The 20,799-nt window shown below is 41.1% G+C and overlaps 3 protein-coding genes across 22 annotated transcripts in view; 1 reads left to right on the top strand and 2 right to left on the bottom strand.

The window, feature by feature from the left end:
- The window catches only part of DENND2B (DENN domain containing 2B), a 197,720-nt gene extending 176,965 nt beyond the window's left edge, over nucleotides 1–20,755 (bottom strand). Inside the window, exons 1-3 of one of the 3 annotated variants that reach the window (XM_081540771.1) lie at nucleotides 20,592–20,755; nucleotides 19,728–19,809; nucleotides 9,045–9,115 (exon numbers count right to left, since the gene is read on the bottom strand). The gene's annotated coding sequence lies outside the window, so the exon portion shown is untranslated. Of the gene's footprint in view, nucleotides 1–9,044; nucleotides 9,116–12,455; nucleotides 12,760–19,727; nucleotides 19,810–20,591 lie in introns of those variants that run through there. The other 2 variants (XM_081540766.1, XM_081540765.1) reach the window with 2 other exon arrangements.
- Nucleotides 1–20,799, bottom strand: part of C11H11orf16 (chromosome 11 C11orf16 homolog) — a 73,770-nt gene that overhangs the window by 44,000 nt on the left and 8,971 nt on the right. For 5 of the 14 annotated variants that reach the window (XM_081540778.1, XM_081540782.1, XM_081540777.1 and 2 more), the window contains one exon: nucleotides 20,417–20,755. Coding sequence is in view for 3 of the 14 variants with exons in the window: in XM_081540782.1 (XP_081396908.1) it covers nucleotides 20,748–20,755 (8 nt within the window). In the remaining 11 variants the exon portion in view is untranslated. Of the gene's footprint in view, nucleotides 1–9,044; nucleotides 9,116–18,420; nucleotides 19,344–19,727; nucleotides 19,810–20,416; nucleotides 20,756–20,799 lie in introns of those variants that run through there. The other 9 variants (XR_014068659.1, XR_014068662.1, XR_014068667.1 and 6 more) reach the window with 4 other exon arrangements.
- On the top strand, nucleotides 12,929–20,433 carry AKIP1 (A-kinase interacting protein 1). 5 transcript variants are annotated; one of them, XM_081540784.1, is made up of 6 exons: nucleotides 12,929–12,968; nucleotides 13,183–13,410; nucleotides 13,863–13,943; nucleotides 16,111–16,215; nucleotides 17,548–17,619; nucleotides 20,011–20,433. In XM_081540784.1, the coding sequence occupies exons 2-6, from the start codon at nucleotides 13,189–13,191 to the stop codon at nucleotides 20,152–20,154; spliced, it is 624 nt and encodes a 207-aa protein (XP_081396910.1). In that variant the 5' UTR covers nucleotides 12,929–12,968; nucleotides 13,183–13,188; the 3' UTR covers nucleotides 20,155–20,433. The 5 variants fall into 5 exon arrangements, with proteins under 5 accessions (XP_081396910.1, XP_081396909.1, XP_081396912.1 ...); XM_081540783.1 differs by having other exon boundaries at nucleotides 12,940–13,410; XM_081540786.1 differs by lacking the exon at nucleotides 13,863–13,943 and having other exon boundaries at nucleotides 12,940–13,410.

Raw genomic sequence — 20,799 nt, 5'->3', positions numbered from 1 at the left:
GCCTCTTTCATCCTGATTTTGGATTTCCTCTTCATTTCCTATGGATTATATAGCTGGAAGTCCTAAAAATTAAGGTGATATAAGTTCTCAGAATTGGGTTGTCAGTCACTTGTTGATCAGACAGGGCCGCACAGTCCAGGAATCAACATTGTTTCAAGACAGAGATAGGAAGTCATGGAAGGGACCAAGGTCACCAGTTCACACAAGATAACTCTTTGTTCGTGGTACCAGTGGTGACTCTCAGTTTGCTCAATCATTTTGCCCTTACAGCTTCAGCTTCGAAGGCAGAACTCTGTGGACCTCAGCAAGCAATGCTGATTTCTGATTTCCTTAAAGCAGGAAGCCATTCATCTCAGCCCCTAAGCCTTCAGTATCTGTGTGCGAAAGCAGGGTCATGACTTCCAACTAAATCTGAACCTTGTAAATGACAGAGAGAAAAGGAGAGTGGGAAGTGAGAAACCTATGTTGTGCAGAGTATTAAGGGGTCAGATTCTAATGGCGGACCTCAAGTTTTTGAGACTCCAGATCCTGAACATGTGCTCATGCCCTCATGCCACTGTGTTTATATGTCAACCTCTTATACTCTGATCCATTGCTTGCCTTGAGCCTCGCCATTCAAGGCCATCTGATGCTGACCCATGGCCTTGTTCTGATCTTGGATCATGGATATGCTCCAGTCTCAAATGCGTATCTTGCTATGGACCCCTGGCCCAGGCCTAATCACAAACTATTTTCTTGTCACCTGTGCTCGTGCCATTTATTTCAGTCTCACTACACTTCTTGAGCTACTTCCTTATTCACTGTTGCCTATAGTTTGGGGCTAGACTTTTAGAATCCTTTCTAACTCATTCTGGCAGGACAAAGGAAGTAAGTAATGATTAGTTTGTTTACAACAGTATACAGAGTGGACCTAAATTTGCTCACATTTAACTGTAGTATGTACATCAAGTTATTATATCTTTCTGTAGCTCAAGTTTCTCATCTTTAAATTAATACATTTACCACCACATTCCCTCAAAGATATATTTATACTTAATTAAAATAACATGCATTCTGGGGTTACAATAAAGCTATATATAATACACTCCTGCATTCCTAACTGTATAATGAGCATTTAAAACATTCTGAAACAAATTGGCTCCCTAAAAGGAAAAAAATGTTGGGTAATTTATTTTAAATATAGTACACCCAGCTTTACAAAATATTTCTGAACTGTTATGTAAAAAAAAAAATATTATAAATGAATAAAGTAGAGCATATTCTTCAGAAGAAACTCAATGGGTTTTTCTTAGTGAAGAAAGATTTTGAAAATGTTAGCAATTGTTCCATAATTTAATAAGTTTTACAAATTCAGACATAATTTCATTGAGTTTTCTGACAGAGATTTATCTTAAGAATCTTATAGGAAAGGAACATTCCATGTACATTTTATTGGGCTAATTCAGTTTAAGACTTTGACTTTTCTACTAGGGAATTACTAAAACAGATGCATTTTTCTTTTAAAGGCACAAGAATTCTCATTGTGCTAGTTTTATAAAGGGTAGATTCTAAAGTGTCATTAAAAAGTATGCTTCTAAAATGTTAAAGAGTTAAAGGAGATTCCTCATCTCAATTCCTGGGAGATGCTGTATCTGGAAAGGGTAAACAGAAGCGAATAGTTTCCTGAAATTGTGCCAAGGCTACATGTCAACTGCCTGGCAGGAAATGCTTTTGGAGGGCCTAGATAAACAGACTATCATCTTTTTTTGGAAAAATCTTCTCCTTTGACTTTTTACAAAGCAAATGTACTGAGTCTAGCATCACGAATACAATAAGCAGAAAAGGGCGTAGAGGATTTTCAAATGATGACATCTTTAGGATCTCCAACAAGTGATTTGTCATTCACTTTTTAAAAAATATTTATTTTTATTTATTTATTTAGCTGTGCTGGTCTTAGTTGCAGCACTCATTGCAGGGTGCAGGATCTTTAGTTGTGGCATACAGGATCTAGTTCTCAGACCAGGGATCAAACCCTGGCCCCCTGCACTGGGAGCTCGGAGACTTAACTACTGGACAACTAAGGACGTCCCTAGCTTTCACTTTTAACACACGTGAACCTCATTGCTCAACAAGCACATGTTCAACACATGGTTGTTAAAATTTTGTGGTAAATTAAATCTCACCTTTCCATTAATTTTCTTTTTTTTCCATTAATTTTCATCATGATTTTGGTGAAGTTTTATCTTACAAGAAATTTTCATTTAGCAGCAGCTCTTAGTATTTTAGCATTATACAATATTATTTTCTTGCGTTTATATAGCAATTTTTCATAATATTTTACATCCATTATCTTAATTTTTGTTTTAACATTTCATTTTATATGTGCTAGCATTGATGCTAAGCTACCACTTAGCATCTAACTAAAGTCTCATGAAATGTCAGTACAAAAATTAAATCAAAGATTAAGTTAGTCAAACCTAAAACCTATTTGTCTGAAATATTTTCTAGTACATTTCCTTGTGTCCCCACTATGTATCAGATAATTTATCCAAAAATCCTGCTATCACATCTCCTAAAATCATCCTTCGACCTCACCTCACTTTCTTAAACTGAAAAAAGGATGATGAGGATCTAGGTGTTGACTCAGAACACCTAATATCAGCTAGAGAAAACTCCTACCTTGTGTACAGCCTAGTCAACTTTTTTGTACCTCCTCTCTCCACCAGCCTACCTGTTCTATTTTGCTATAATCTCATCACCCATCTTCTCGTCCCCTTTTCTCATACTGAAAGCATCCTCTGCCCCACTCATCTTATGCCCATTCTTACAATGCAAAGCAAAATTTCCCTGGCCCAAGGAGCAAAGCAGCATGAAACGTGGCATACTTCTCTACCTGCCTGCCTCATCCTCTATTCATGGCACCTCACATAGTAGTTTGAGCCACTGCAACGATGGGTCCTTCTCCATATTCCACAGCCACCAGCCATTACTTCCAATATCCACCCAGTCTGCTCCTTCTTTCCCAAACAGAACATCTTTGCCTTAATTACTATTGGATCTCATGGGGAAAAAAAGAAAAGCAAAACTGTGTGTGTAGACTATTTTATGGTCTCTCCACGAAAAAAAGGGGATAGTATATGACTGGGAAAAAAGAGTTACAAAACTGAAAGATATAAATATTTGAGTGTAAATAGTATATTTTAAATGATATAATCACCCCATTATTTCTTTAAAATTTTAATTTATTTCTACTTCTTAAAATAGGGTATACCTATAATTATAATTAGGTAAACTTGGTGCAGACCAGGAAATATAAGTAAAGTTTTCTCCAGGACTGGTGTACTTCTAACCCTAGAAATTTGGTTTCCTACTCCACTTGTTAGAGATTCCAGGAACGGAAATAAATCCAAACATCAATACAAAACTCAGTCTTAATAAATGACTACTGAATAAAGAGATATTGATGAAAAAAATAAATATAAATTTCATCTTCAAGAATATGTAAAAGTAAATCTTGAGAGTTAAGGGTTTAGGATTAACATAAACACACTACTACATATAAAATAGATAACCGAGGACCTACTGTATAGCACAGGGAACTATGCTGTATTCTTTAAATAACCTATAAGGGAAAAGAAATAGATATATATGTATATATATGACTGAACCACTTTGCTGTATATCTGAAACTAATACAACACTGTAAATCAACTATACTTCAATTTTTTAAAAAGAGAGAGTTAAGAGTTATATTTTTTAAAGTTAGGAGGTTTACAAAATTGGAAGGGAAGAGGAAGATCAATAATTATTTAAAAAGCAGCTGGGTCTGTGAAGATATACACTATGTCAGTTTTTAGGACATTAAAACTCCACATTGGGAATACTCTCAGAATGAGTGAGAAGACTGACAAACCATCTATCCAAAAAGCCACAAAAAAATTATCAAAACAATTATCTCAAGATATGGGGGGAGAAATTAACCAGAGGTACACAACAAATTGAAAAGCATTAATTAAAACAACAACTACCAAAACTCTGTAAGGAAAATAGGAATCTGGGGCATCAGAGGCTGGTCCTAATTCCCTACCCCCAACTCCAACATGGTGGTTCTATTAGGACAGGATAAGCTATGATGATGGTTGATTTGATGTCCAGAGTACTATCGGAAACAAGTGATCTTAGAAAATAAGTGGTAAATGATCACAGAAAATTTATATTACAGCTGACTGAGACTGCAGTAGTACTGTTTGGGGCAAGCAACAGACCAGCCAGAAACTTAAGTGAGATCCAGGCAACAGTCGTAGTAGACCTTGATAAACTCTCACATATATCTGGAGGTCTGGAAGGAGAGTCCAAGGTTATGCACTGGCTGAATGGGAGGCCTTGCATATACAGAAAATAAAAGTCATAGCAGACTTGACTGAACTTAAAATGTGTTCCCCAAGTCATATACAGATACTCAGCCAAAGGTAAAGACACAATGTGTGCATGTGTGTGCTCAAGTCACGTCCGGCTCTTTGCGACCCCATGGACTGTAGCCCACCAGGCTCCTTACCCCATGGAATTTTCCAAGCAAGAATACTGGAGTGGGTTGTCATTTCCTTCTCCAGGGGATCTTCCCGACCCAGGGATCAAACCTGCATCTTCTGCACTAGCAGGCGGATTCTTTACCACTGAGCCACCAAGGAAGCTCATACTAGGCTCAAGATATTTAAGTACAACCTATCAATTAGCTGAAAATCCCTAGGAAGTCAGGCTTAAAAAGAAAAACAAGAATTATAAGAAAAACAGCAGCAGATCCGAATCAAGAGTTGCTATATTATTTAAAACAGAGGTCAGCAAACTATAGCCCATGGCCCAATGAGGGCCCATTGCCCGTTTGTTTGACATAAAGGATTTTTTGGAAGACATCTAGGCTCATTCATTTACATATTGCCTTGGTCTGCTTTCCCACTACAACAGCAGAGTTAAGTAGTTACAACAGAGACCACATAGCTTGCAAAGCTGAAAATATTTACTGTATGGTCCTTTACAGAAAAAAATTTGTTGGCCCCTGATCTGAAATGTTCACTTTTCAACAAAAAATTATGAGACATACAAATACAATGGAAAAGGAAGCCCAAATACAGAAAGAGGACACACTTAATAGAAATTAGCTCTGAGGGGACCTAAATATTAGACTTAGCAAACAAAGACTTCAAGGCAGCTGTTATAAATATGCTCAAAGAACTGAAAAAATAAACAAGTTTTTAAATTAAAGTATGACAACTCAATAGTAAGTATCAATAAAAGATAGGGATTATAAAACAAAACAAACAAACAAATACTAGAGTTGAAAAGCATAGTAACTGAAAAGAAAATTCACTAAGGGACTCAACAGCAGATTTGAGATTGCACAAAAAAAGAATTGGTGACCTTGCAGATTAGATCAATAGAGATTACCCATTTTAAGAAAAAGAAAGGGAAAAGGATGTAGGAAAATAAACACAGACTACCATATGTGTAAGGGGAGCCCCAGAGGAGGAGAGAGGGAGAAAGGGGTAGAAACAACGGCCCCAAACTTTCCGAATTTGAGGAAAAACAATCTACATATTCAATGTACAATGAACACAAGAATCCACAAAAAGCCTACCAATACCAGCAAGTGAGTTCAGCAAACTCACAGGACACAATATCAATATGCAAAAATCAACTATAGTTCTATATACTAGCACATAATCTACAAATAAACCAGGAAAACAATTCTATTACCAATGACATAAAAAACTGAATATTTAATACATTTGTTAAAAGTTTAAGAGTACACTAATAACTATACAACACTCCTGAGAAAAACTAAAAAAAAAAAAACTAAATAGAAAGATGTTTCATTTTCATGAATTCAAAAACTCAGTGTTGTTAAGATTACAATTCTTCTCAAATTAATCTATAGATTCAGCACAATCTCTATCAAAATCCTAATAATCATTTTCCATAAGGTGATAAACTGAACATAAATTTTATAGAAATACAAATGACCTAGAACACCAAAATAATTTTGAAAATTAAGAACATAGTTGATGGATTTATAGTTCCCAATTTCCAAACTTATTAGAAAGCTATAATAACCAAGACACTGATACTGATTTAAAAATCCATAAGCTGATTCTTTTATTTACAGTCAATTGATATTTGACAAAAGTGCCAAAGCAACTTAATGAGAAAAGGATAATCTTTTCAACAAATGGTACTAAGATAATTAGACAAGACTGTAACTTCATAACACACACAAATGAATGCAAAATGGCATAAACCTAAAAGTAAAAACTAAAATATAAAACTTTTAGAAGAAAACATAGGGAAAAATTTTTCATGACCTTGGGTTAGGCAAAAATATACTTAGATATGACACCACAAGTACAATCTATAAAAGCAAAAAATTAATAAGCTGGACTTCATCAAAATTTAAGTTGTTTATGCTTCAAAAGACACTGTTATGAAAATGAAAGCCATGACACAGACTGGGAGAAAATACTTATAAATCATACAATTGATAATGAATTCTTGTTAAGAATAAGAACTTTTATAACTTGATTTGAAAAAAATTTAAAATGGAGAACTTTGGCTAGACATTTCATGAAAGAAGAAATAGGAATGGCTAATCACCACAGGAAAACATGTTCAACATCATTAGCCATTTAGGAAATGCAAAGTAAAAATCACAGTGAGATACTACTTCACATACACTAGAATGACTCTAATCAAAAAGACAATAACAAGACTGAGGAATATGTAGAAAAACTGGAACCTTAAAACATGACTTGTAGAAATGTAAAATGGTACAGCCACTCTGGAAAACAATTGCTGGTGGTGGTGGTTTAGTCGCTAAGTCATGTCCAACTCTTGCGACCCTATGAACAGAGGAGCCTGACAGGCTACAGTCCATGGGATTCTCCAGGCAAGAATACTGGAGTGGGTTGCTATTTCCTTCTCCAGTCTCTTAAAATGTTAAAACAGAAATTTACCATCAGTTCAGTTGCTCAGTCATGTCTGACTCTTTGCGACCCCATGGACTGCAGCACGCCAGGCTTCTCTGTCCATCACCAACTCCAGAGCCTGCTCAAATTCATATCCATCCAGTTGGTGATATCATCCAACCACCTCATCCTCTGTCATCCCCTTCTCCTCCTGCCTTCAATCTTTCCCAGCATCAGGGTCTTTCCAATGAGTCAGTTCTTCGCATCAGGTGGCCAAAGTATTGGAGTTTCAGCATCAGTCCTTCCAATGAATATTCAGGACTGATTTCCTTTAGGATTGACTGGTTTGATCTCCTTGCAGTCCAAGGGACTCTTAAGAGTCTTCTCCAACACCACAGTGCAAAAGCATCAATTCTTTGGTGCTCAGCTTTCTTTATAGTCCAACTCTCACATCCATATGTGACTACTGGAAAAACCATGGCTTTGACTAGACGGACCTTTGTTGGCAAAGTAATGTCTCTGCTTTTTAATATGCTATAGCAATTTAACTCCTAAGTATCTCCCCAAGAGAAATGAAAACCTGTACCCATACAAAGTCTTATACCCAATCTTTCATAGCACTATTATTCATAATAGCCCCAAACTGGAAACAACTGGAGAATGGATAAAATGTAGTATATTAATATAGTGGTGAAATATTCAGTCATAAAAAGGAATGAAGTACTGATACATGCTACAATATGGATCAACCTCAAAAACATCATGCTAAACGAAAAAAGCCAGACAAAAAGGTCACATATTGTGTAATTTGTTTATACGAACTGGATTGAAAAGGCAAATTTATAGAAATGGCAAGCAGAATAGTGTTTGCCTGGGTCTAGGGGTGGGAGCTAAGACTGACTGCCTATGGTGGGCACTAAGGATCTTTTTCAGGTCATAAAAATGTTCTAAAACTGGAGCGTGGTGATGATTGCATAATTCCATGTTGTTGTTGTTGTTGTTTAGTCGCTCAGTCATGTCCAATTTTCTGCGACTCTATGCATTATAGCCCACCAGGCTCTTGTGTCCATGGGATTCTCCAGGCAAGAGTACTGGAGTGGGATGCCATTTCCTCTCCAGGAGGATCTTCCCAACCCAGGGATTGAACTCAGGTCTCCTTGCCTTATCTCCCACATTGCAGGCAGGCAGATTATTTACCACTGAGCCACCTGGGAAGCATAATTCCATAAACTAATGAAAATGTATTACATTGTATAGTTCGATAAAGTGAATTTTATAACATGTAAATTATGCCTCAAAGTAGTTTTTAAAAAACTGTAACTGGATTCCAACTATTTATATCTTCCAAATTACTATTCCTTTAATCTCTGATAGTTTTTAAAATGACAAAACTTTTCACTAGTCATTCCTGCTCTGCAACCAATTTTTTTAACTTCCAGTCAATTTTTAACATTTTGCGAAAGCTAATTCTCAGAAGTTGGATTCATTTTCTTTAATCTATATAATCAAGATGACAATTTTGATAATGAGTTTCTTTCATTCCCCAATAACCCAACGAGTTGATGTAATCAGGCAAAATGAATGATCTAATGACTCACTCAGTCATGATCTAATGACTAATACTACTTTACAAAGCTATAATGATTCTAAAGCTCTCTAAGTCTGCTGAAGGATTAAAAATACCACCTGTCAGAGAAAATGATTTATACATTCTTTGGTATGTGCAGTATAACTCATTGTCTAATTGGCATGCTACCCACTTTTGCATCCTGTTTTTAACCCTTTTTTGCCCCCTCCCCATAGAGAAAAGGAATTAACACACAAAGAATTTACACTGTTCTTCACTAGATTTGTTTTTTCTCAAAAGGTCCCAAGTACATCATCAATCTCTTTCCTCAGATCTCAGGAATAAAGGCTTCCTCCAACTCATCTATTCCCCCAAATATAACCTAGACAAATAACTTCTATGTGTTATCTGCAATGAATTTATTTTATGAAGAGAGACATCATGAAAGACTTCTACCAACGGTTTCTTTTCATCAGTGACCATATATACACTCCCCCGATTAGTTCCATTTCCACGTCTCCACCAGTGGCTTTCAGGAGTACCTGGCTTGAACTGTGTTTGATCAACAAGGGTCCTGACGGCAGGCCATGGTCCATAATTTTTTCCATCCAATCTCAAAAAAGAGAAAAAGAATTCTCTTAATCTGTGGTTTACAGTATATATATCTATCATTGTGTTGTTTAGTTGCTAAGTCATGTCCAACTCTTTTGCAACCTCACAGACTGTAGCATGCCAGGCTCCTCTGTCCATGGGATTTCCCAGGCAAGAATACTGGAGTGGGTAGCCATTCCCTTCTCCAGGGGATCTTCCTGACCCAGGGATTGAACCTGCATCTCCTGCACTGGCAGGCAGATTCTTTATTGCTGAGCCACCAGGGAAAAAGAATATATCTATACATGTCTATGTATTCATAAACATAAAAATAAACACAAAGATCTAACTTCATGTTAATCTTCAGGTTTCAGTTTCATTCCAAACACTGTCTTTCTCATAAATTTCTAAATGCTAAATTCTGAGAAAATTAGTTACAACTGAATATTCAGTACATTCATTAAAGTGTATGTAGGTAGATTTTTCAAAGAAGCTAATTCTTATATGGCCTAATAGGAATCTATTTAAATTAAAAAGTCAATCAAAAAATTCAGTCAATATCTATTGAAAACCTACTGTTCAACAATCCCTGGATATTTGGGGACAAATAAGAAACAATTTCCACCTTCAAGAGTTTATAAGCTGACAGGAGAGAATGAATCAGAACTATATATAATTTAGATTGGACTAAGTACAACAATATCTTTTTTTAAAATCATGAAAATATAGGTTGTTCCTGGGAATTGTATCTCATCCCTAACTACAGTCATTATGAGAACACATAACAGGTATCTTAACTATCCCTTCCCATTAATTCCTAGGCCATCCTTCAAGGCTCAGCTCAAATGCTTCCTTCCTATGACCCTTTCTTGATCCTCCAGCTGAACAATATTTATTCGTTCATTTTATCTGGATCAATCTTATGGCAAACAGCTTATGAACAAAATCTTAATATTTTGTTTCTAGCATTACAGATTTTATATGCATCTCTTTTTAATTCTCTTTTGTATTTTGTATTCTCAACCACTCCTAGGATAGCGCCTGGCACATAATGATACATCAATGGAGCACTTATTCTTGACAAGGCATTCTGCTTAGTATTATATAGGAATTTTCCCACAAAATCCTTACAGCAGCCCTATTCATGCATTCAATCCTATTTTCAGCCTCTTCTGTGAGGGAGAAAATACTAGATTCACTTTAAACTCAGTTAACAAGACAGATACGGTCCCTGTCCTCAAGCTCACAGTCTATGGCAATTGGTACTGTTGCTGTTCTCTAGTATAGAGATGAGCAAAAGTGAAGCTCAAAGAGGTTATCAATAATTTTTTGCTCCGAATCACACAACAAAAAAGTGGCAGAGTCTGAATTCAAACTCGGCTCCACAGACTGGATTTTCAAGACCCTGTGCATATAACCACTATGTTCTGAAAGAGGTACCTGATAAACACTTACTGAGATAAAGTTTCAGAAAACTCCTACAATGAAAACTATCCCAAGGATAATGAAGATTTCCATTCAGTTTCATTCTGGGAGAGGAAACCAGGAAATGAACAAAAGGGCAGATGGAGGTTGTAGTAAAAGCCTCATACACACCTGGTAACTCAGAACTGCTAAACAAGCCATCTGCTGAGGATGCTCAGCACTGCTCAGCTCAGCACTGAGAATGTCCTCCTGTCTCTTAAATTTGTCCCTCCTGAGAGGCAGCAATTTGCTGTGCGCCAGGGTGGTGTAGCCAAGTCACTAATTAGCAATGAGACCTGTATCTCTCCTACCAGATAACCGGCAGCGTGGAGTGGAAAGTAAGGATGTATAACTCCTTACTTAAACGTGGTGGGGGAGGGGGGTGGTATTCTTGAAAGGTGAACTCCCGTGCCCAGAAACGGCCTTCAAAAAGGTGTGAGTTGGGGGCAACTAAGCCTGGGAGCCAGCTACCACTACTGAGCCAGCCACCCCTAGAGCCCAAGCTCTGCAACAAAGAGAAGCTACCACAATAAGAAACCCCCGTAGGCAACGCAGAGAAGGCAATGGCAACGGCAACGCAGAGAAGGCAATGGCAACCCACTCCAGTACTCTTGCCTGGAAAATCCCATGGACGGAGGAGCCTAGTAGGCTGCAGTCCATGGGGTCGAGAAGAGTCGGACAGGACTGAGCGACTTCACTTTCACTTTTCACTTTCATGCATTGGAGAAGGAAATGGCAACCCACTCCAGTGTTCTTGCCTGGAGAATCCCAGGGATGATGGAGCCTGGTGGGCTGCCGTCTATGGGGTTGCACAGAGTCAGACACGACTGAAGCAAGTTAGCAGCAGCATAGGCAACGAAGAGTAGCCCCCGCTGGCCACAACTAAAGCTCGTGCACAGCCACGAAGACCCAGGGAAGCCAAAAACAAATAAATAAATAATTCTTAAAGAAAAGAAAAAGGTGTGAGTCTGTACTTCTCACTGGAGGAGTGAGGAAGCCACCACGAGGGGATTCAGTTCAGTTCACTCAGTCGTGTTCGACTCTTTGAGACCCCATGAATCGCAGCATGCCAGGCCTTCCTGTCCATCACCAACTCCCGGAGTCTACCCAAACCCATGTCCATCGAGTCAGTGATGCCATCCAACCATCTCATCCTCTGTCGTCCCCTTCTCCTCCCGCCCCCAATCCTTCCCAGCATTAGGGTCTTTTCCAATGAGTCAACTCTTCGCATGAGGTGGCCAAAGTATTGGAGTTTCAGCTTCAACATCAGTCCTTCCAATGAACACCCAGGACTGATCTCCTTTAGGATGGACTGGTTGGATCTCCTTGCAGTCCAAAGGACTCTCAAGAGTCTTCTCCAACACCACAGTTCAAAAGCATCAATTCTTCGGAGCTCAGCTTTCTTCACCGTCCAACTCTCACATCCATACATGACCACTGAAAAAACCATAGCCTTGACTAGACGGACCTTTGTTGGCAAAGTAATGTCTCTGCTTTTAAATATGCTATCTAAGTTGGTCATAACGAGACCCTAAACACAATGCATGGCATGCTGGAGTCCATGGGTCACAAAGACTTGGACACAACTTGGCGACTGAACAACAACACACAATGCAGGTGCCCCTGGCCCTGTGGGCCCCCCATCCCAGAGTCCACAGCCTGCTGGACTCCCTTCACCAAATGCCACTGTGGCACCTGCACTGTTTGGCCTATCCTGTCATCCCCTCAACCGAACGAGGTTTCAGAGTAGAGATATTCCAAAATATAGACACGGCATTACTAGGTGCCTGGAGGCACGCATCTTATTCCCCACAATTTATTAGCCCAACAAGGGACCACCTGGCTTTACATCAGGTTCCCCGCTAGAATGTATTTGGCTCAGACGGTAAAGAGTCTACCTCCAATGCGGGAAACTTCAGGAGACTTAGGTTCGATCCCTGGGTCAGGATAATCCCCTGGAGAAGGAAATGGCCACCACTCCAGTATTCTTGCCTGGAAAAATCCCATGGACGGAGGAGCATGGCGGGCTACAGCCCATGGGGTCGCAAAGAGTGGGACATGACAGAGAGACTAACACTTTCCCCGCGTTAAGCGGTGGAGACAGTTTCTAAGGGCCGGGTCCTGACCCAGAGGCTCCGGCAACAAGGTGGACAGACAGCTTCCGCCACCGGTCCCCGCGACTCGCCCGCCGCCAGACCCCGCCCCCTGCATTCAACCAGACAACCGGCTCGCAGAGGCTGCAAGTCGGTCGCAAGAAGGCGTGTGGGTCGCAGGGGGCACACGCCACCTCACCGGCCACGCCCCTCACCACCACCCGGCCAATGGCCTGCTGCGCCGGCGCAGGGTGTTCCAGAACCAGTCCTCCCTCGCCGACTGTGCGCTGAGCGCATGCGCCTTGAGAGGCCGACTGGGTGAGGGCTTTCTAGCGAGGGGAGGGGGCCACGGAAATGGAGGGACTCAGAGCGCACGCCTTAGACCCTGACGGGGCGCCGGCTGGAGAGGGCGTTGGGCGGAGCCGGAGGCAGTGGTCGCCGGGGAGGTCGAGGCTCTGGGTCCGACCCCGAAATGGAGCGGGGTCCGGCGCTCCGCTGACTCGCCCGTGTTTGTGTGTATGTTCCCTCGCAGGAAGACATGGAGAACTGTTTGGTGGCCGCCGCGCTGAACGGGGTGGACCGACGTTCCCTGCAGCGTTCGGCTAGGCTGGGTCAGGAAGTGCTGGAGCGGGCCAAGAGGAGGGCGGTGGACTGGCCTTCGGTGGAGCTTCCCAAAGGCAGCGTGGGGATCGTTTCCCGGTTGCGGCACCACGGAGAAAGAGGGCCGGCAGCCAGCCCCCAGCGCCTTCTCCCAGGAAAGGTGAGGGCCTCTGTGCTGTGGACCAGCCAATTCATTCCCTCAGCAGCGGCTTGCTGAGAACCAGGGCACGCCACACACTGGGACCCGAGGGATCCTGTGCTTGGCGGAAGCTGCTGTGTATCAGGACAGTGAACCGGAGAGTCTTGACATTTGACAGATTCTTACTGGGTAGCTTTAGCACACCGCTAGGTACCGCTAGTGCTCGGCCCTGATTGGTTACTTTTTAACACAATTGTTATGATAGTAGAGGAAAGCCAACAAACCTTTGTCCTGGAAAAATGCCTGTCTGTGTGTTCCTTTTTAGAGTTGGAATTCTTTCTCAATAAGATCCTTTTACTAATTTAAACTTGCAGAGGCCTTTCAAAAAGTAAAAAGGAGGGTATTTCCAAAATGACTTCTTTCTCCAGTAGGAAATACAGATCTCACCTGTGATTTGCCGTTTATTCAAATAGAGAGAAGACAGACAGCCGACCCTCAATGCTTCCTTCAGAACAATGGCTGAATACATGAACTATACTTCAAGTCAGTGTGGGGTAAGTTGGTGTAAGCCAAAGCATGCCCCGATCTGCCTGCTGATGGATCACAAAGTGGATTTTTGTGGAATTTAGGAAGAATCTGCACACTATCTGTTCACCCGGTCCTGCCTTCGTGGGCAGGTTGTAATTAGCCAAGGATTTAAAACAGGTGATAAATCCAAGTTGCAGTTCATTCAACAAATATAGACTGCCTAGCTTTAGCTGTTAGGAGATTATAGCAATGAACAAGGCAGAAAAGTTCTGCCCTCACTGTTGTTTTTAGTTGGGGAGGTGGGTGCTTCTTTGCTGAATTCCAAAGTAAGACCAAACATAAGGAGTTTTTAAAACTTTGAACTAAACTAAAATTTTTTTTTAAATCTGTAGAATCACTCTAAATTGGAACTGAGTCTGTTTTCAAAGCAAAAATTAAAACAAAATCCCTCCATTAGATTTGAATCTCTTTTCCAAGTGCCTGATAATATAGTTTTTAAGTGCATCCCTTCGGGTCCATGTCACTTGTTGGCCACGAAGCTGATTTTGTGGCACAGCTGCAGCGCCCTCAGCAGAGGTGGTGTGGCTTAATGGCAGCGGTGGCCTCCCAGGAATCCGACCTGTATTGCCTTAGGTCAGTTGGTGTCTCTCAGCCTTCCCTTCCCCATGGTACACTGACAATGTTCAAGTCCTTTCTAGCCCTTTTAGTCTGTTTCTTCAGTTTCTGCTGAGAGATGAACACCAGAAAGTTGCCATAAACTGTAGCACAGAGGACCTACATGAGATTTTCAGTCCCATTCATTAAAATGGGTGAACAAAGGTTTTAAAGATACTCTTCTCAAAAGCGTACACTAAGATCATCTCTAAGTACTTTAAGGGAATGTTGAAGGTGGACCAGCCAACATTCAAGAGAATCACCTGCGTGGAAGGTACTCTGTGTCTTCTAGGACTTAAAACAGACTCTGTGGTCTTGTCCAGCCTAACATTTTATGATTCTTATGTGGGTGTAAGGCTGCTGATCTCTATGACAGAAGGAAGAAAGTACCTTGTTTCTGTCCTGCTTTTCAATTTCATAATGAATATTAAAATAAAAACAAAAAACTCTAATGTTTCTATGTCTTTTATAAAATCCTTATGACTCCAAGAATAGGATTCCAACCAACGAGATACAGTTCATAGAGTATTTTTATGTTCTTATTCTGTGAAATGGTTTTAGAAAAATCCGTAACTTTGGCTCTACTATAAAGTGATGAAGTTAAACACTTTGGTTCATGGTTCAGTAAAAGGAATAATATTTGTCTTTGGTTTGAGATTTAGCAAATTGGTATTCTTCACTTTGGTTTTCAGTTGATGCTTCAGTTCAAGTCTCCATTAAAGAATGGAGCCTCAGAACTCCTTGGCTGTCTAAAGATAGAATTAAGAACAGTGTTCTGAGTTTGTTTTCAGAATTTTGAAGCAGCCCCTGAGTTACATCATTAGATTCATGTCCTGACGCGCTTTTCCCAGCTTCTCATTCTTTTGGTCTCTTGCCTTAAACATTGTCCCTACCCTTTGTTCCAAACAGGCAAGCTTATGATGTCCTTGACATTAGTCACTATCAAGGGCAAGTTTAAGGTTAACTTGGAGGGGGAGGAAGGAAGTAGACAAGAAAAAAACTGCTTTCTGATCCTTTGGATGATTTTGCCTAAATCAGAGACTTCTCCCTCCCCTCCTCCACACGGGGAGAACGGCTGCTTAGCAGTTGTATTTCCTGTTGTATTTCTAAATTGCCAGGAGATGCACCTCTCTCTTCTCTTGTCCTTGCCTGAGACTTAGTAAACACGGACCTGTTTGTCAGAACTTGTCATGAATAGAGATGAAAGGGCTTGTTTTTTGATATCAGAGTGAGGATGTTGTGAAAACTATTTAACCTGGCAGAGAGCATGATCCTACCCAGCTTGAGTTGCCAGAGTTCTTGCCCTGCAGAGGCAGCAGATGGCAGCAAAGTAATGCCAACTGCAGTTTCCTTCTCTGCAGCCACTTTACGTGAGCTAAGATTTGTTACATGACTTTAGAGGCTTCTTGGGAGGGCAGGTAATTTACCTTTGTTCTCTTGCCTCTCTTCTTAACCATAATTTGCCCAAGTAACAGGGTGTTTTTTGAAAATCTGACCAGACTCTTTGGTTACCCGATGTCTTCCACGTTACTTCTCTAGAAATATTACTCATCTGCACCAGAGGAAGGAGGGGCAACCCACGTCTACCGCTATCACAGAGGGACGTCGGAGCTGCACCTGTGCTCTGATGCGCGGAGTGGTCAGGTATGTATCCTCAGCTGTGCTGTGCCCTCAGCCTCCCAAACTGGGAGGCCCTACATCCTGGAGCTTCTGCTGGATTGTGTTATTGGGTGGCTGTGTGACTCAACATTACAGCACTTTATGGAAATGTTTCTCCTCAGAGAACTTACAGCAACGAACATGAAATAGGAGTTTTTGTCCAAAATACAAGATTGATGCCACTGTGGGATCTTCAGTGACAATCCTGGGCCAAGGGATTCTTGAGCAGACTTAACAAAAAGTGCTTCAATTACCCTCTTCTACATCTAGGGATATGAGAGAGACTTTTAATCATCATGTATTTTACTCTATAGTAGTGATAAGTATCATGTCTTTGGTAATTTTAAAAAAGGAAGTGCAAGGAGGGGGTCTCTTTTAACAACATCCTTTTCCTAAAGGTAACAGTAACAGGCTTCTCACTATGAATTCCCTGTCTTACCACATGTCACTCTGGGAAGTCTAAAAGACTCTACTTGTTGAACTGATTCAACAGGAGTCCTTTGTTATTGTTTCTGGGAGGAGTAGGTTTTTCTTGTTTTTGTTTTTCAGCTCCTCTAGTTGTACTCAAAGGTAGCAAACTTAAGTCCAGAGTCTAATCCACAGGTTGGATTCCTGACCTCTCTGTTTTGAGAAGGGACAGGAGAGTGGCCACAGGGATGTGAGCGAGGACTGGCTGCGTGCCAGAAGTCCCTCCCGTTTCCCTGGCCTGGGATGTGAGTGGCAGCACCAAGGCCTGGATCCAGGGCTCCCATTTCTGGCCTGACCCAGGCCCCCTTAAGAGCACCTGACCCTAAGGGGGCTTACACGTGGGCAAGAGTCATTCGTATCCCTCCCCTCCCTTCCTATAAAATGTAAGTTGGTGACTCGGAGGGAAATTGACTTTCTCAGTTAAGCCTCTTCCTCTCTAGTACTCCCACTGCTGGGAAAAGCGCAGAAGAGAATTCTATTTTCTGAAAGCCTGTTAAACGTCAATGACTTTTGCACTTTAAATCTTTCCTACAGTCTAGTATCCCCAGATTATAGACTGGAAATCAAGACTTAAGAAATATTAATCTGTCCCTCTCAATAAATGGCAGGTGTAGGATTCAAACTCAGGTCTCTCTTTTTCCAAAGCCCATGTAAGATAAAAGGTAATGGTGGTAAACATCTGACTAGAAGGACTTCACAGAAATCACTAAAAGCCTTAAGAACTTAGGGACAACTTGAAAAACAGTGACAGCACAATTGTTAGTTCCTCATTAAGTAGGAAAAAATTTCTCTCTACCATCCAGAAGTCAAAGTTCGGGCCCTCATCAGTGTTTCTACCTCTCTCTTCAGGGAAAAGACGCAGGCCTTAGTGTGGGAGTCACGCATCAGGCGTCAGAGTGTGTGCTGAAGGCATCCCAGTCTGTGAGTACAGAACTTCTAGGGCACCGGGTTTCCCCACCACTGCCGACCATGAATCAGCTGACCGGGTTATAACAGGGTTCTTTGTGTTGGATCCATATTATTTTTAAGTTGGGATATTTTTACCCTAGGGGAAAGTGTGCAGCATTTTAGTTCACTGTAAAGTTATATTTTCTTGGTATCCTTCCTTCCCTTGAAATTTCAGAGATAGTGTTTGTGCCTCAACTCATAGTTGTGGTTGGAAAGAATGCAGAGCATTCATAACTCCATTCCTACAGCTCAGCTGGGCTGGCACTGGGCCCTGCTGGAATTTCACCATCTGTTTAAGCAGCAGGAGGGGCCTTACCCTCCTGTTTATGAAATGAAAACCATGGCTGAAATTCTGAAACATATACATTCAGCTAGATCGGGTTCCAAAACATTTAAAGGAGTTTGTTCCTATTTTCCACAAATGTTTCTGTGTGAAAACATACAGTGATGAGTTTTTCAGGATAAAATACTCATTAGTTCATGAACCCATGGAATCTTCTGGAACTTGGAAGGGCTGAATTCTGAGGAGTGGAACCCCTGTATGTTGCAGTAATAGTTTAATTTTTGTTGGTCTACAGTGTACTCCTAGCCTGGATTCAGAATATACTAGAGTTAGTAGCAACCAAGTCTATTCTGCTTCTAGTACAAGTTGTTAGGCTTAGATGCCCCCAACACTGGTTGGATTTTGGTAATGCTCATCTTCCTGGTATTCACAGTGTTGAAATCACAGGTGCCAGTCTTGCCCCTTTTTATGCAGACAAACAGAGTGTCCTTGGCTTTCTGCCAATTCTAATATGGCTGTATTTCCTGAAACCTTTTATTTTCTTAGTTGATGATCAATAAATAGTTGTGGCCTTACACACATTCACATCACTTAAATGATAAGCCAGTTTTGCAGTAACTGGGCATGAAAGGATATAGCATAAAGCATCTTTGGAAACACTTGGCTTCAAATTCATTTGTAAGATGGGAAGAGAGGAAGTTTCATAAAAGTATAAATATTATCATGTAGTCCTCCCAGCAGAATTCACTGGCCAGTAGTTTGGTCCCCCATCCCGAGGGGTGGTATAGAAATGACATCTTCCGTCTGTGGCTCCTTCTAAGCATTGAGTGAGCATGTAGTGGTCTCCCAGCTGTGGGAGAGGAGCTTTGGCTCTTAATTACAGGCTCTTTTCTGGTTTGTGATTTTGCTCTTTAGCCATTTGAGCTGGGACCCCTCCTCTGCCTGCACAGCTGCCCTGATCCTTCCAAGCCAGGCCTGAAGTCTGTCCTTGCAGGATGACTTGTGCTCAGCTCAGCTCTAAACATAAGTCTTTCCCTTAACTTCAGCTTCCAGTGTTTTGCACTTTAGATCTTCTTCAGCTTACATCCTGATAAATCCATCATAAGTTGAAAATATCATAAATCGAAAGTGTACTTACTATCCCTAAGCTACTGAAAGTCATAGTTTCGCCTTGCCTGCCTTAAACATGCACAGAACACTTATATACCCTGAAGTTGGGTAAAATCATCTAACACAAAACCTACTTTATAGTAAAGTTTTGAATAGGTCATGTAATTTATCAAATGCTGCACTGAAAGTGAAAAGGAGACTGGTTGTATGAGTACAGAATGGTTATAAGTGTATCAGTTGTTTACTCTTGTGATTGTACAACTGACTGGGAGATCACTCACTGCTGCCGCAGCATCACACTAGCCTGCGAAAAGATCAAAATTGAAAGTACAGTTTCTACTGAATGCATATCACATTCACATTTTGGTAAAATTAAAAAAAAACAAACAAACATGAGTCAGACTGTTTTAAGTCAGGAACCATCTGTATGGGAGAACCAGCCCTCCGAGGGAGGACATTACCCAGCCAACTGGCTTGCTGCATGACAAAATGGAATCTATTCATAGTCTCAGCTTTAGGAGAAATGTTTCATCCTAATAATGAATTTAGCAAAGCACACCTAAAAAGAATTCTTTGCATCATCCCGCAGTGCCTTGCCATTACTGCTGGTCTGTGCTAACAGGTGCCACTGCCTACTTTTGAGCCCCAAAGCAATGGTCATTAGCCTTTCCCTCCACCTGATTCTTACCTTTATACTCCAACCAGTGTGTCCTTTAATGATTCTTCATGTTCCGGCAACAACTCAGCGTTTTCACATACATTCTTGTGAGCTAATTTTAGAAATAAGGAGACAAACATAAAGAGAGGGTGAGACTGGCCTGAATGGCAGTCCTGTTACGTGGCCAAGCCAGATGTAGAAAGCAGAACCTCCATATCCCACGTTAGTGCCTCTCACTGCATCACACACAAGGTGTCCTGACAGCACCAGGACATAAAATCTCTAAACTGGTAATATCTGCTTTTCCTTCCAGGCTGAGAACATCTCTAAGGACCTCTACATAGAAGTATATCCAGGGACCTATTCCGTCACTGTGGGTGCAGATGACTTGACCAAAAAGACTCACGTGGTAGCAGTTGATTCTGGACAAAGTGTGGACTTGGTTTTCCCCATATGATGTTGACCATCACAGGCATCACATCACCTTTCTCTGAGTATCAAGAAGAATAAAGCTACTGTATATTCTTAATATGCCTTTAGTGCTGACTGTAGAGGGTCAGCCTTCCTAGGAACTGGAGTGTGTCTCTTTCAGTGCCTATTTTAACTTGAAAGTCCCCTCACCCTCTTCTGCCTGAAAGTAATAATGTAATGATGCTGTCTGAAGAGTTTTTACAGCTTGCTTTCCAAGCAAAGGTTAATTATGATAATAAAGGGAGAGATTTGGAAATGAAGAAAATTCCTTTTTATTGGCATTAAGAAGGGAAAGAAAATGTCACTCTTGTACAACTGAGGCTTTATGAAAAGATAGCAGAGAGGCTGTGGACACGTTTGCCCAAAGGAGGCCAACCATGTTCTGTAGCTTCTGTGGAAGAGGCGTCCTCAAGCAGGTCTCACCTGGCCCCTGGCAGGGAGCCCTGGGCACCTCAGGACAGGTGAAGATGCTGCTGCTTACTGGACTGTCATCTGTGGCCCTCACTGTGCCATTTCCGTTGAAGAGTGCCTGGTCAGCCACTCTGTAGCTCCTCCTCAGGTATTTACCACCTCTACTCTTTAGCTTCCTATAAGAGAAAAAAAACCAAACAAACACTGAGAGTCTTATGCT

The sequence above is a fragment of the Giraffa tippelskirchi genome, chromosome 11 (assembly GCF_054371585.1).
Source record: "Giraffa tippelskirchi isolate mGirTip1 chromosome 11, T2T-mGirTip1v1.2.pri, whole genome shotgun sequence".
Taxonomy (NCBI): domain Eukaryota; kingdom Metazoa; phylum Chordata; class Mammalia; order Artiodactyla; family Giraffidae; genus Giraffa; species Giraffa tippelskirchi.
The sequence above is the reverse complement of the archived record's forward strand: the minus strand, read 5'-3'. Positions and strand labels throughout refer to the sequence as shown.